The sequence below is a fragment of the Acomys minous genome (genome assembly GCF_964271855.1).
Source record: "Acomys minous genome assembly, chromosome: 14".
Classification (NCBI taxonomy): domain Eukaryota; kingdom Metazoa; phylum Chordata; class Mammalia; order Rodentia; family Muridae; genus Acomys; species Acomys minous.
The window spans coordinates 45,274,721-45,291,074 of record NC_140496.1 but is presented as its reverse complement, the minus strand read 5'-3'; the positions used below and the strand labels follow the sequence as shown (position 1 = coordinate 45,291,074).

The following is a 16,354-nucleotide window of genomic DNA, read 5'->3' as shown; positions in this document are numbered from 1 at the left end:
GAGTGGTAACATGGAAATATGAAATTCAAAAATATTTCACTTGTAAAGTCACATTTTTTTTTCATTTTAAAATTTTCTGAAACACAGGAAATAAACTATTCTCGGTCCAGAGTTTATTCTTTTATCATTCACTATGTCGTCCAAGTAACCTTTTGAATCAATTGTTTGATCTATCCTTTTTACGACATTTAGAAAGCTTTGTTTCCACCCGCCCCCCCCCCCAATGTAATGTAAGCTGTGTTAAAATATACAGATGTTTCAAGGAGCATCAATAGGTAACTCAGAGACAAGATAGAAACATTCCCATGAATTTAGTGTTCCTAGTCTTACACCAGCCAGTTGCAAGAATAACAATATGCAGACGATTGAATTGAGTGATCTAATCATTTCCTGAAACCACTATTTTGATTATAAACCATCTAACCTGTGTTCGTGTTTTTCAAGGAGACTAAGACATTTTTCCCAAGTCACTTGGGTCTTGAAAATGGATTATGTAGTATTTTTGGATCAAATGTGACTCTGTGTTTAGGTTTCCGTATGTCCAGAGAGCTTCCAATGATCCAGATAAAGTTGTCCATAGAAAAAAGAAAGGCGATGCTCAGCTCTTATGGGTGTTATGCAAGTTTATCACATTGTATTTAGCTGTCTAAAGGCAGCTGTGGTTATAAGAAGGGGGTCTGCAAGGCACTGTTGTATTATGTTTCAAGTGAGATTTAAATAAATGAAGTAGAAAGTCTGTGTGAACATATTCGGGAAATCAAGGGATCTAAGCACTGTAGAAGATTCTAGTTGGTGTGGATAGCCGTGCATCTCCATAGCAACTATGTTTGTAGTGCACACAGTGGAGCTGTAGTTGCAGGGAGTGCAGAGAAGGCTGGCTAAGGATGTGTTGAAACAAAAGAAAGTAACTAGCAAGAGATAAAAATGTTTGGTTAACTTTACTAGGAGTAAAATCACATTTTAGATAATTAAAGTAGCATTGATGGGTATATTCAGGCTATTAGAAAATATGTAAATAGCATGTTTATCCATTTTCAAAATATATTTTATTAATTTATTCATATTACACCTCAATTGTTATCCCATCCCTTGTATCCTCCAATTCCTCCCTCCCTCCTATTTTCCCCTTACTCCCCTGCCCTATGACTGTGACTGAGGGGGATGTTCCCCCCCGCCCCCTGTATATGCTCATAAGGTATCAAGTCTCTTCTTGGTAGCCTGCTATCCTTCCTCTGAGTGCCACCGGGCCTCCTCATCCAGGGGACGTGGTCAAATATGGGGCACCAGAGTTCGTGTGAAAGTCAGTCCCACCTTTCCACTCAACTGTGGAGGATGTCCTGTCCATTGGCTAGATCTGGTAGGGGTTCGAAGTTTACTGCACGTAAAGGTTAGGCTCATAACCATAAATATAAGAGTTTATCCATTTATTTGAAAAAAAATCTGCACTGACCAAATAGGATACCATATAGCTAATTCATTATTATTTGTTCTGCACCTTCCATTGTCGTTTTAACAATTATTTCATGTGCTTATCTGCTGTAAGCTGATTTTTCATTATTTATTCTAAATTCTAAAGTACTTTCCAATTGTTAATATTTTATATCCAGTTTCTCACATTTATTGTTTCTTATAGGGTTACTAATACATTAGATGAATATTGACGATAGTCAATCAACTTTTACATCGATAACAATTTCATTGGCAGTTTGTAGTAGGGAAATTTAGTTCTGAGACATGTAGCTATTCCAAATGTTGGGAAAAGGGCACAAACATCTGGGCTGCTTGCAAATGGTAGTTGGTGTGGAGTAAAAGTGAGCTTGTTTGACAACTTACAACCTGCTTTATCTGGGCTGCCAATGATCAGTGTGTGAACAAAGACATCACCTTTCTTTCTTTGTCTCCTTTCTTTTTTTCTTCTTTTTCCTTTTTGTTTTCTTTCCTCTTTCTTTCTTTCTTTCTTTCTTTCTTTTTTTTCTCTTTCTCTTCTTTTCCTTTGTGGTATTTTGAATGAGAATTTCCCACATAGGCTCATACATTTGATGATCAGTCCCCACTCCCTGGACGTGTTCGGGAAGTATTAGGAAGACGTGTGGCCTTGTTGGGAGAGAGGTCACTGCGGGGAAGGCTTTGCCATGTCAAAAAACCCACCTCTGTCCAGATTATTCTTTCTGCCTCTTGGCTGTGTCCTGAGATGGGAGCTCTCAGCTACTGCTGTAGCACCCTGCCTGCCTGCCTGCCATCCTCTTCACCTCGATGATCTTTGAAGCTGTAAGCCCCACATAAATCCTTCCATGAGGTGCCTTGGTTATGGGGTCATATCACAGCAATGGAAAAGCAGGTGATGCAGTTTTACATCTGATTAATGAAAGGCTGACCACAAGTTCTGTACTGGCTCTAGAATGGTATAGTCTGTTGGGGAAAGAAGAAAATATACAGATATAATAAATAATTTGGCACTCCTTTGTGTAAGGATTACCTGGTTTTCTTTAATTACTGACATTCACAAGAAGAGATGGAGAAATTTTACTAACCTTGAGTTAGTCATGGCACTGTAGGCCAAGACACAGTGACTTTGAAATGTAGCTATGATGAAGGTGGCATTGTCTGCGGGTGCTAGATTTATGAAAGACGACAAGTTAAACTATCTGATACAAACCACGTATCATACTGGTCAGTGCTGGCGTGCTTCTCCAGTAGTTCAGCAGAGTGTTAGGCCCCCACACACGTGAAGTTTACCATATGAGAGAAAATCAATTACTGTTTCCTCCAGTATATTGCAGCACGAAGCTAGTAAGTGTTTCACCCGGAAATTATGCAGTGCAGCTGTAAAATGCTTTACTGTGGGGACACTGTGGTGGTTCTAACATTTACTAGGCATTGAGCAGTAGCTTGTAAAATCTTCCACATCAAGTTCCATCGTTACTTCATGAACACCTCATTGTGCCAGTGAAGGCATAAAGCGGTGAAGGAGAGTGTGTGTGTGTGTGGGGGTGATAAATTATAAATAACAAGTATTTTCATAGGTAAGACTGCTCTTTTGTCTCTTCAGTTGAGAGCTTTCCATGATGGAAAAGCATTTTGAATACTTTTTTTGCAATGAAATCTTTTCTTTTTCCCCCGTGGTCTGCTCTAAATAGACAATAGATACAGCATGATTAGGTTTCCTTTCGGGGTGTGTTTGGAATCCCTAGAGAGGGGCAGCAGGTAGTTGTTGAAATGATTAAGACGGTGGCACTCAAAGGAGACACTGAGGAGACAGATGGTGTTTATAGTACACTTAAAACCTCAGCCTTTACTTAAAACAGGAGGACTCCAATCCTTGGCAGCATCCCAATCCCAAAGCTGTTCCCCATCGAGCGCCGTGAATCGCTTTCCCTCCTCAGCGCCTGAGCTTTCTCTACAGCACACAACTCTTAGGGACCAACAGATCTGCAGCTGACCTTTTCACAGCTCTGTACCGAGATGCCTACCGTGGGTTGCTAATCCTTGTTGCTTTCTTTCCAGACTGAACTCTTTGTGCATGCCTTCAAGGATCAGCTGGTCAGGAGTGCTTTGTTAGCTCTCTACACGGCAAGGCCAGGGAGCATCCTGAAGAAGCCACCCTCCCCTAAGGACAGCGTGGAGGAGACCAGTCCCCAGAACGAGACCCCTCATCTGAGAAGACAGGACTCTATACCCCATCATTCTGACTACGATGAGGAAGAATGGGTAAGTCTCCTCACACCATTTGCTTTCATGGTTTCACCCAAAGAAACAGCAAGCGTCATAAGAGAGCTCCACTTCTCACTAAAACAAACAAAGTTGTAAACCTATGACAACATCATTGTGCCTAGATAGGTCACACTTTCCCTTAGGGGCAAGTTGCATTTGAAAGGTGTATTCCTGATCAAAAGTATTTGTTATAAATATGCACTTATTATCAAAGGAATCACGTCTACAACCAAGAATAAGTCATTGGATTAAGTTATCAAAGTTGCAGAACCCTATAATACACTTCTTTGTTTATAGCCTAGCTATCTACAATTTTAAAATTTTTTGCAGAAGAGTGAAAAGTCACGTCAGCCCTAGTAGGATACAACAAGTATTTCAAATTTTGCTAGGTAGAGTTTACACATGTGCATATTGGAAAACACACATTCATGTTTAAATGAGAGTGGATGGAAAGGTTTCTGACATCCTACCTACTGGTGAGGCTGTGATTAAGTGCATATTGCTTACGGGGGCTGAGACATCATAAGCCCCATAGCTGTGTCTGAATTTACCTACTGGTGAAGGTAAATTAACAAGAAAAGCAAACAGTGTGAGAGGGACTCTGGTAAGGAGGAATAGGGAGGGAGGAACAGGAAGTGGGCAGAGGTAAGAAAAACAGTGTGCTATTCATGAGCATGTACAGCACCCGAGTGTCTCTGCAGTGTGTATGTTTACATATGCACGTGTTCACACGTATCCCCATGCACTTGGGAATCCCTTTGTTGTATCACAAGCTTAAAAAAAATATGCTAGCTGCTCTAGATTCTCTTCCTAGCCTGGACTTTAAGACTGTTTAGGGTAAGGTATTTGAAAGGTCAAGTCTCTAGAACGGTGTTTGAGGGCCTATGAAATAGTAACTGATTTTCCTTTGGATAAAATCTCTACCCTAGGAAATATACCTTCAGGCTTCACGCGGTCAGTGCAGAGGAAGTGTTGTGCTTGCTGATGACGATTGTATATCCCACATGACAGCGTTTCAGAAGAGCAGGACAGATAGTTTTTCAGTTGAACTTCACCTTCTTCAATTTATTCACAGCTCCAAGATGTGCATGCCTCTTAACCTCTCTCAAGTTCAATTTTCTCAGCTGTAAAATGAAATCTGTACCTGTTCTGCTTGGCTCTTAGGATGTGTATACAAGAAGTGGTTTATCATTTTATGTGATGCCTGGACAGGCCTAGTCAGATTCAGTTACAGTGTTATGTGCTTCTTGGTTAAAATATGTGACTTACAGTCTTATTATGACAACCAAATTTATTCCTAGGGACCTGTAGTAGTAATATATACATTAGTAATATATATTAGTATGTATATGTATATATAAATATATATGTAGAATATATACCCATAAATAAACAAGGCAGATATAGATATATAAATAAATCAGACATACACATATGTAAATGTCAGACATTTACAGATTCAATAAAATCTGGATTGTGAATTTAAAGTATTTCAGTGGACATGAAAAAAAGAAAAAAAGAAATCACTTAAGCAAAAATTTAAACTTTTTCAGTAATAATTACCATTTTTTATCTTGAATCAGGTAAAACACTTGAAATTGGATGTGCTTTGTTTTTGTCATTTTCTTCTACTGCCTTGTGACTCCTCCCACAAAACCCTAACTTTTTCAACTATGTAAAGTTGGCCTTCCCCGTTCTTTCTTATTCACTATTCTGTAGGTAATTTTCAGGGTCTTCAGTCCAGTCTGTATTTGCAATGGGACACTTAGCCATGCTAGGTCCTCACCTGGAGCTCAGAGTCCTATGGAAATGAAATGTATCAACAAATATCAAAGGTTGGAGTACTGGGTGACAGTCTCTGGCAATAGAATTTTGTCCAGTCCAGTTTGAACTCAGAACTGTCTTGTGAAGCTCAAAGAAGAGACAGAGCCGCGCCATTGGGCTGAAAGGTTTACAGAGATCCCTTTCCTTTGTTCAGAATTGCCTGTTTCACTACACTGCACACTGGGAGCCCCTCAGGAGACCCAATGGCCTCTTAAAGCCCACAGTGAATTCAGGCTAGTGTATACGGCAGCCTGAGAGAGAGGTCTAGACAGAACGGTGCAAGAGTGTTGTAGTCAGAGTGAGGCTTCCGAAGCTGCTCTGGAGATGGACATGTGAAGAGAAGTTCAATACCCAAGATAGAGAGCAAAGTGTTTGACCACTGTGAAGAGACACAATGGCTATAGACACAAGGCACAGATAAATACAATTATTGTTAATCATCACTTTTGCTTGTTTTGGTTTTGAATTGATTAACTTTTACCATAGCTATAATGGAAATGTCACTTGGGAAGTAGAGGTGATCGTGGACAATTCTAGGCCCTCATAGAATGAGAAATAGACTCAGTTCTCATTTAAGGAGGCCTAGGAGAGGTGTTTTCTGCAGCTGAGATGTACGAGGGACTTAAGGAGCTTCGGTGAGGGGATCTGGACTGGATGGATGCTTCTGGCCTTTCCATGTAAAAGGAGAGCCTTGGGCTGAGAGAAGGGCATGGGGAAGGTGGAACAAGAGAAAGGAGGAAGCTTAGGAACTCATCGGTGCAAGTTTAGCAATATTTGGAACACCGTTCAGGGTTTCCATCTTTGCCAAGGACCAGCCAAGGTAGACCGTGGTCTGCATAGCTCTCTGCACAGCACAGGCCATGCTCTGGGAAAAGTAAAGGCTTCCTGACTGTGACCCTAGTTAATAGTGTCTTTCCAGCTTCTCTTGCTTTTCATCTGGAGCCTGATAGGTCTGCGTGCCTCTGTCTCCTTGCATATCCTAGGAATTTCCTCCAGAAGCCACTGTTTCTTGAAATCATAGAAATAGTTCATCAAGCTTAACACAGCGTGCAGGAAATTTGCAGTCAGTACGGTTAATTCTGACTCCCTCCTCCGAATATTTTATCTTGGCTTGTAAATCATTATTGTGATGGTTATATAGCACTCTTACTGATTTTCTCCAGCAATTACTTTCTACTAAAACAATTCCTCTGTCAAGGGATTTAAACTCTTTTAAGAACTCAGCGGTCACAGTAGCCATGTGACACTCAGAATGCTCTTATCTCTGACTGACAGAGTCAACCTGAAGACAATGTTGATAATAGAAATGTCTTTAGGAGTGGCGCTGGGACATGATTTGGGATGCAAGTTTGCATTATTATCCTACTTAATTAGTGATTAGAAAACTATCAGCATTTACTACTAATATAGTTAACTTCAGAAAGTAAGTCCATGCGTTAAAAGGAATGCCTTCAGATATTAGTGCTGTGTGAATGTGTTCCCTGAGGCCTTACGTTGACTTGGATTTGAATGACAAGGTCTACAGGGCCTTTGTTGTAAACTCTGCTTGTTTCACTTAGCTTCCAGGAGTTTACTATAACATGGGCTTAGCCTGAAACCAACAGCCTCCAGTAAACATCTGAGAAGGGAATACATCTTAGTAAATTACTCAAGTCCATTCTTAGGCATCTAACAGCTTTTCCTTTGTAGTCATGAAAAAAAGTCTCTGTTAACCCACATTTGTAGTGAGGATGTTCTGCTTTTAACTAGCTTCCTTGAGAAAAAAAAATGATGACATGAATGTAGCTATGATTATCAAGTTGATAGGACAGAGGTTGAAACTGATACAGGTGATGCTGAAAAGTGACTGTTATTTTCCGAATGTTAGTTACTAAATGATTGAACACTCCACGGGGTTCGCAATTAAATCCCAATTTCTCTCTGTACCCCGCTAGAACAGATGCTTCCAGCAGCTGGGATCCCAAGATTAGCTTGTCCAGAATATGAAAGCGCACCATCTAACCAAACTATTAGGCTGCCCCAGATTTTGTGGCTTCAGTAATTACACTATTCTCTACAGAACTGTGGTTTAATTCCAGCATTACTACGCTGGTAGCTTTGGAGCCAAAATCTGGCTATTCCTAGTCAAATAAATAGCTTAAAAACTTATCGTACTTTAAATTCTGATCCATTCTAGGGAGGCACATAGCTAGCAAAACCATTCCTATCATTGGAAACATCCTAAACTGTCATTTCAAATTGAGTTATATTTCAGCATTCGAATTACTGAACTCATTTCTGCTTCACGTTACACCCATGAATTACTGTTTATTCTGGGAACAGGAAGATGTACCGTGCTCCTCATGAAAAGGATGTCTATAGAAAACAGTGATGCACACTGTACATTTCCAAAAGCTATACATTTGAATGTTGCTACTATGCAAAAAAAATGATTAGGGTTTAAGACAATGTGTATTCTAAGCTGACTTAAACATTAGGCATTGCATATACGTTGACACATTAAAGGGCACTGCATCTGAATGTGTAAATGTTGTTCATTTATAGCAAGTAAGTACAAAGTTTAAAGTGAGGCATAATCCTGATTTCATAAACAAATTCTAATCTTTCCTAAGCTAGCATATAGCTTCTCTTCTGTTTTATGACAAATGTATTTATATTCACATATGAAAATTAGTGTCATATTGATTTTATGGTCAAGTCCATAGTGATAGTCATATCAAACATCCCATTAATCAGGTCCTTGTATAATCGGAAAATAAATTAAAGTTACTCCGTTACTCAATGAAGCCAAATATTGTGCTTTCTAAATGGCTTTGTGAAAGGGTCCTTACAAATGCCATACTGCTATATTGTGATCTTTGACTAGTAGTATCTGGGGGGTAACACAAATGTTTTAGATTGTGGGAGTGTTGATACATGTATTGATGTTTCCCTAAGTAGTGGTAGTGAGCAGAGATGTTTGTAAAGTACTACAGACTGTTCAGGACAAAGACCTCCAGCCAGGCACCCCCAGAAGCAAGCAGCAACAGTCTGCATTCTGAATGTCTCTTGTGGGCTAATCTATCCATCTTTCACCTCATCCGCAGTGACAAGAAGATCATATTCCAGGCAAACACAGGGGTGCCTATGCAAATTGATATTCAAAACATATCTTGGTCTGTTCTCTGACTAGCTAGATTTATATTATGTGAAGCCATTGACCTGATATTAGTAAGAAAGAATTCAATCCTCTTCATTCCTTAGAGGTAATTAATCCTTATAGTCAGCCTGACACTAGCTAACTTAGTGTTTCTTCAGCAGCAGCAGGCTGTAGCTTAGAAATCTACACACTGAAGTGTGACCTTTCGCTTCTAACATTTTCGGCAGGTGGCCGTGCATACGTATGTGTGTATCTACTTACATATGTGTTCAAATCTAAATGATATTGTTTAATGATTACTCTGAGATCCCATAAGTATACAGCCTGTGGAATTCTGAATTAGAGTAGGTTGTTTGACTTCTCTTTTTTATATTGTTTGTGTACTTAATAAGTTTCTAAAGAAAACGCAATCTCTTGTTCACTACTGAGTTGGCAAAATAGCTTGTGTACCACTAGTAATCAATATGCAGTTTGAAGATGGGTTAATTTCTTCTAAATTAGCCTTCAGATTGCTACTCATTTATTTTCTTCTTTTGAAGAAAACAGTATTTGAATTTCATGTAATTATCTACTTCTGTCTACTACATTTTTCTTAAAACTCATTTATTCATTTAAAAAGTTTAAATTCCATATAGTGAGAAGTTCCCAGTTACCTTTGCAATTCCTTATTTGTTCCACTAGTCAACATGACACTACTACTTGTTAGGATGAAATTTCGTGAATGTTGAGATTTTTTAATTTACAATTTCATAGTCATGTAATGTGTTTTGATCAAATCCACTTTCCATTTCTTCATCTTCAGTTTCTTTCCTATTCCCCATCACACTGTTTGATCCCAACTTCGTGTGCTTTCATTTTCTAAAATGCTCAGTCTTCTTAGTGCTTCTGCATGTGTGTTGGTGTAGGGCCAGCTGTTGAAGCACAGGCTGCCTTGGTTTTATTTGTTAATGTTCCATCACCAAAATGACTATTCTAACCATCTTCCAATTATTCCTCTAATCTGTGCATATTGCCCACTGTTTAGCACTCCAGTGACTAATTATCTCTTAGGAGAGAGAAGGAAAACTGCAAAATCTCTACATCCAGAGATTACTGAGCCAAAGTTTGTAAGAAATTGAGTGTCCTAGAAGTTTGGTGACAGCAGTTTTAATTTTGCTTGGCAATTCTTCAGAAGATTATAAAGTGCCATCTTAAAAAAAAAAAAACAAAAACAAACTAGTCACTTCAAATAAATAATGCATTCGCAGAAACCTGTTCCCTTTTCCCACCTTTTATTCCTTAACATTCCTCAGCCACACTATACGACAGTTGTGTGTCCTACAGCAGTTAAAATGGGGTCTTTCCAAGCAGTTACTTTCAGCATGAGAAAGGGCACAAGAGAAACGAGGGGGATTTAGTCAGCTGGTCCCCACATGGCAACAGAACATCATTTATCATCTGTTTCCTTGATGGATGGGAAGCATTCCTGAACTTCTCCAGCCCATTTCACCCAGGAGAGATGTGCTTGGAATACTTATCCACTATTGAGGTCTACAAAAGGCGATTAAGCAAAGTTCATGGCTGGCCATTAAAATGCACAAATGTCCTATTAAAGAAGAGAAACCCCAAACGAGAGCTTTATGTGCATGCATATTCATGAATTCCTGCACATAGCTACATTTTTCCAACATACAGTTAATACATTCACCTCAGTCCCTGTTTTATGGCACTTAACATGGGGGTGATACACACTGAGGTAAGATATTTTTTTGTGTTAATGTGGGGAATGCTGATTAGATAGATAGGGTCAAATCAGTGGCTTCTCATATCCCAACTCAACCTCAGTTTTCGCAGAGCTGTTATATTCCATTAAATTTAGTAATGGTGATTCTTTCATTGGCATTTTATGTTGAATGCAATTGTATCTTTGAGAATACTTTCCCAATTCTTTTTATTTTCCTGGTCTAGTATCACATATTTTGATGACTGTATTGATTTTCATATTTGCATCTTAGAAATGTATTGATACCTTCAACCCAGGTGCCTTCAGAGATCATTATATTCTATAAGGACAAGATTTTCTTCCAAGGAAAAAATTTTGATGCTCCCAAATTAAGTAAAGAAAATACTGAGGAATACACAGTTGATGAATTACATTGGAATAAATCCAATTAAAATGTAATTGCTAGTAAAAACGGGTGTTAACAGTTATGTGAGTATGTAATGGTGAGCAGGTGGCATGAAACTTCCCATTAAAAGTTAAAAAATCACTGAGCCAGGTGGTGGTAGCACTTGCCTTTAATCCCAGTATTTGGGAGGCAGAGGCAGGCCGACTTCTACGTTCAAGGCCAGCCTGGTCTATTGAGCAAGTTCTAGGGAAGCTAGGGCTACACAGAGAAATCTGTTTAAAAAAGAAACAAAACAAAAGTTAAAATCATTAGTATATGAGTGGGCATAAAATGCTGCATGCTTCAAATAGAAATATTGGTTCCTCCATATTTTCATGTTTAAGACTGACCTAACTCATAACAGGTGCCTGTTGAGTATATGTTGATCTACTTTAACAGTATGTTCTGAGGATAGCAAGGACGGCAGTCATAGCTGAAGTATTTACTTCTAAGATAAAGTAGGGACTAAAAACATCTTTGTCCTCTTGGCTATACAAGTAGCTCCAGGCTGGGAAAGGGTGCAGTATGAGCTCTGGCGCTTACTTTTCATTTGGTCAAGAATGATGAAATGAGCATGGTGATGGATGAAGATGACTGCACACTTGTGGCTTGCCCTAACCTCTACCTCACTGTGAGACAGATAACAGGTCTGGGCAATGACCCAAACAAGAAGAATGAATAAGGAGAGGCCATTGTTTCTCAAAATATCTGAGACTATTAGTGTGAACAGAGTTTGAGTCTCAGGATAAGACCAGCAACGAAGGACAAACTCAGTTGGGTTTCTGGGACATGACATCCAAATTTTCCACTAGTGGTTGAATTGTGGTAAAGCAAGAAGATCATAGGAGGCAAAGCTGGGCACTTGCTCTTTCTTCTGATGGATGCAAATCTTTGTATTTTTAATGGACTTAGGTACATTGAGCCTTATATGTCTTGAGTCATGTATGTGCTGGCTGCTCTATAGAACATTTTATGTGTAACTCATTTTTAACTAATAGTCTAAATTAAGATCCAGAGAGAAGACCTACTAAGCCATAGAAGGAGGAGAGATTTGCAGTGTTAAAGAACATGGTTGGTCCAGAGTAAAATGCTCCCATTTAACTCAAGGATGAGTTGGGGATACGTTTGACCTTGTTAGTACACTGAGTATTCCTAATCACAGACCTTATAAATATCTTATAGCCAATGATAAATTATTTATGGACACACACACACACACACACACACACAGTCTTTTTTTTCATTTTTTTCTTCTTTATTAATTTATTCTTGTTACATCTCAATGGTTATCCCATCCCTTGTATCCTCCCATTCTTCCCTCCCTCCCATTTTCCCCTTATTCCCCTCCCCTATGACTGTTCCTGAGGGGGATTACCTCCCCCTGTATATGTTCATAGGGTATCAAGTCTCTTCTTGGTAACCTGCTGTCCTTCCTCTGAGTGCCACAAGGTTTCCCCCTCCAGGGGACATGGTCAAAGGTGAGGCACCAGAGTATGTGAGAAAGTAATATCCCACTCTTCACTCTACTGTGGAGAGTTTTCTGTCCATTGTCTAGATCTGGGTAGGGGTTTAAGGTTTACCACCCGTATTGTCCTTGGCTGGTGCCTTAGTTTGAGCGGGACCCCTGGGCCCAAATCTGCCTATCATAATGTTCTACTTGTAGGCTTCTAGGACCCTCTGGGTCCTTCTACTTTGCCATTCTCCCATGCTTCTCTCATCTAGAGTCCCACTAGAATGTCCTCCCCTCTGTCTCAGTTTCCTGGTAAGTGAAGGCTTTCGTGGGACATGCCCCTTGGGCTAATATGCAGATAAAAGTGAGTATATACCATTTGAGTCTTTCTGCTTCTGGGTTAACTCACTCATTATGATCATTTCTAGCTCAATCCATTTATCCACAAATTTTGGGAATTCCTTGTTTTTAATAGCTGAATAGTATTCCATAGTGTATATGTACCACAGTTTCTTTATCCATTCTTCTATTGAGGGACACTTAGGCTGTTTCCATGTTCTGGCTATTATGAATAAGGCTGCTATGAACATGGTTGAGCAAATTTTCTTGTTGTGTGATGGAGCATCTTCTGGGTATATTCCAAGGAGTGGAATAGCTGGGTCTTGAGGAAGCCCTATTCCCATTTTTCTGAGATAGCACCAGATAGATTTCCAAAGTGGTTGTACTAGTTTGCATTCCCACCAGCAATGAAGGAGTGTTCCTCTCTCCCCACATCCTCGCCAGCATGTGGTGTCGCTTGAATTTTTGATCTTAGCCATTCTGATGGGTGTAAGATGGAATCTCAGAGTTGTTTTGATTTGCATTTCCCTGATGATTAAGGAGGTTGAGCATTTCTTTAAGTGTTTCTCAGCCATTTGATATTCCTCTGTTGAGAATTCTCTGTTTAGTTCCATGCCCCATTTCTCAATTGGGTTATTTGGTTTGGTGGTGTTTAATTTCTTGAGTTCTTTATATATTTTGGATATTAGACCTTTGTCAGATGTAGGGTTGGTGAAGATCTTTTCCCAGTCTGTAGGCTGTCGCTTTGTTCTCTTGACAGTGTCTCCTGCCTTACAGAAGCTTCTCAGCCTCATGAGGTCTCATTTATTAATTGTTGACATTAATGCCTGGGCTGTTGGTGTTCTGTTCAGGAAGTTGTCTCCTGTGCCAATATGTTCCAAGCTCTTTCCCATTTTTTCTTCTAAGTGACTTAGTGTCTCTGGTTTTATGTTGAGGTCTTTAATCCACTTGGATTTGAGTTTTGTACAAGGTGATAAATATGGGTCCAGTTGCATTTTTTTACACATAGACATCCAGTTAGACCAGCACCATTTGTTGAAGATGCTATCCCTTTTCCATCGAATGGATTTGGCTTCTTTGTCGAAAATCAAGTGACCATATGTGTGTGGATTCATATCTGGGTCTTCGATTCAATTCCACTGATCAACCAGCCTGTTGCTGTGCCAGTACCATGCTGTTTTAATTACTATTGCTTTATAGTACAGTTTGAGATCAGGTATTGAGACTCCTCCAGAGCACCTTTTATTGTACAAGATTGTTTTAGCTATTCTGGGTTTTTTGTTTTTCCATATGAAGTTCAGAATTGAACTTTCAATGTCTTAAGAAAATTGTATAGGTATTTTGATAGGGATTGCATTGAATCTGTAGATTGCTTTTGGTAGGATGGCCATTTTTATTATGTTAATTCTCCCAATCCATGAGCAGGGAAGATCCTTCCATCTTCTCATGTCATCTTCAATGTCTTTCTTTAGAGTTTTGAAATTTTTTTCAAACAAGTCCTTCACTTGCTTAGTTAGAGTAACTCCTAAGTACTTTATATTGCTTGTGGCTAATGTGAAGGGTGTAATTTTCCTAATTTCTTCCTCTGCAAGCTTGTCATTTGCACACACACAGTCTTTTGGACATCCACACCAGTGTTCTGGTTGAGTTATTACATTCTTGCTGATCAAAAATTGACCTCGTAAAAGTTGATCAGCTAAGCATTACTGAGCTGCCTTTTCAAAGTTCACTATTGATCCAAGCTCTTTCTTGATGCTGTGGGGTCCATAAACCTGTGGCATGCAGAGGAATGGCTCTGTTTCTACCCTCATGGTTCACTCTGGCAGCTGTAATGCTCTCCCCGTTGCAGGCTACTACATCTATCAAACTTTTTCAATTCTGCCACTGGGTTTGACCTAACCCACAAATAAATAAGGGCCTAGATCAACACCTGGCTTAGAATGGAGTAAATGTTGGCACGGCTTCCCACTTGCTTTGTGCCCTTGGTGACTAGATAAGGTTTACAGCCACTTCACCTCTCAGGAGAAGGGCAGTCATGGAGTCTCCATCAAGGTTAATAACATCAATTAAAATGCAGGCTCCCTTTAATAAGTGTTGGACCATAACCCACCAGCCTTCTATTGCTTCTTTCCAGTAGTGTAATTGATGCTATTTCTGGGGAATGGCATTACAATCTGTCTTTCTGATAGGGAGAGGTTGTTTTAAAGCCTCTTTGGGCACAGGAGAGCTACACAGAATTTGTGTTTAGTTCACCACCTCTGGCCTGAAGAGTGTAAAGAGACCTAAGCCCTTTGGATTGGTGTCACATCTGCTTCCTGTATCTTCCTTCTCACTGACCACTAACCAGCCTTTCTTCAACCTGGAAACAGACTGAAATGTAGGATATGACTGAGGTAGAGAAGAGAAAGGGCTAAGCCTCCTTCATATCAGCAGTAGAAATGTAATGAGCCTCGCCCATAGACTGCCCCAGCAGTAACCATCAGAGTGAGAAGGTATGTTTGCTGGTCTTCTACGTGGATGTTTTCAGAGCTAAAGGAATGACCTCCTTTAGGAGAGAACTCAGATACCCAAGGTTTCCTTTTAAGAACCTTGCCAAGAAGTCTTTACTATCCTTCCACAATGATTGACCATAGTTGCTTCATAATTGAATCATCTTTCCTCCCTGTACCCCATTTATGAAATGGATCTGGGGCTTGTCCTCTTTATCAATTAGCCGAGCCACTTACTTTTCTTGAAGTAGCCTGATGGGCATTTGTTAATGTGTCTGGCTTCCCTGACTGACATCTTTTGTATCAGACTTAAGAGTGTGTGCACTAGCCTGGTCTTTTAGTTGAATATTCTTAATATAGCATCTCTTGGTCTCAAATCCATTCTCAGATACTTGAAGGCTAACCTCAGCACTAACCTTAGCACTGTGAATGATATTTGTCTCTCTGAACTGCCATGGGAGCCCCTTCCCCAGACTCTGTTCTGAGTGGTATGGTGAGGCATCAATATCTGGGAACTCACTGGAGGAATCAAGTCTTTGGAGTCAAGAAAAAATGAAGGTTTAGTTTGTTTCTGCCATATTAATGTTGAATGCTTATTATCTAGTCTTATCTCTCAAAAAAACCTGAGTCAATAATATGTACCTATTTGATGGTTTTTGGATATGAAATGAACTATTGTATAGATACTAGATGAATAAAGACAATAGCCCTTTGACCACTATCTTGTTTCCTTCTGCCTTTTCTTTTTTTCCTTTTTTTTTTTTTTTTTTTTTACTTCCAAAAAATTGGTGAGGGATAGTCCCTGTCCCTTAGCATGAAGGCAGAATTTAAAAAGAATTTATAGTCTAACATTAGAGTCAGGCACAAATCAATAAGTTTGATCTGCAGAAGCCAAAAAAGAGGAGGCAGTGATGAGCAAGGCACAGAGGTTCCCCACGTCGAGTTAGGTGGGTTCCCCAGACGAGGAGTGCAATGTGTTCTCTCAACTGCTGACTGTTTCGTAAGAAAAAATTGCATTGTCCGTGCCTTTTGTATAAAGATTGCATAGGAGATCATTTCTTTCTCACTCCCAGGAAATGTCCTCTGAGCATGAATAACTACATCTCTTTCTTCTGTGCATCACATTTACTGTATTTCTGAGGGCCTTGGTCAGTGAGCAGGCTTCACTGTGCTCCTCAGGCCAATGACAGCTCCTCCGCTTGCAGCTGAAGTCACGTTCTTTACCAGCGGGATCCTGGAATCTTGTAATACTCAA

General features: G+C 39.7%; 1 protein-coding gene across 11 annotated transcripts in view; it reads left to right on the top strand.

Moving 5' to 3' along the window:
- INPP4B (inositol polyphosphate-4-phosphatase type II B) overlaps positions 1 to 16,354 on the top strand; it is a 336,841-nt gene that overhangs the window by 218,687 nt on the left and 101,800 nt on the right. For all 11 annotated transcript variants that reach the window (XM_084755321.1, XM_084755319.1, XM_084755320.1 and 8 more), the window contains one exon: positions 3,505 to 3,708. In XM_084755321.1, coding sequence (XP_084611447.1) covers positions 3,505 to 3,708 — 204 coding nt within the window. The remainder of the gene's footprint in view (positions 1 to 3,504; positions 3,709 to 16,354) is intronic.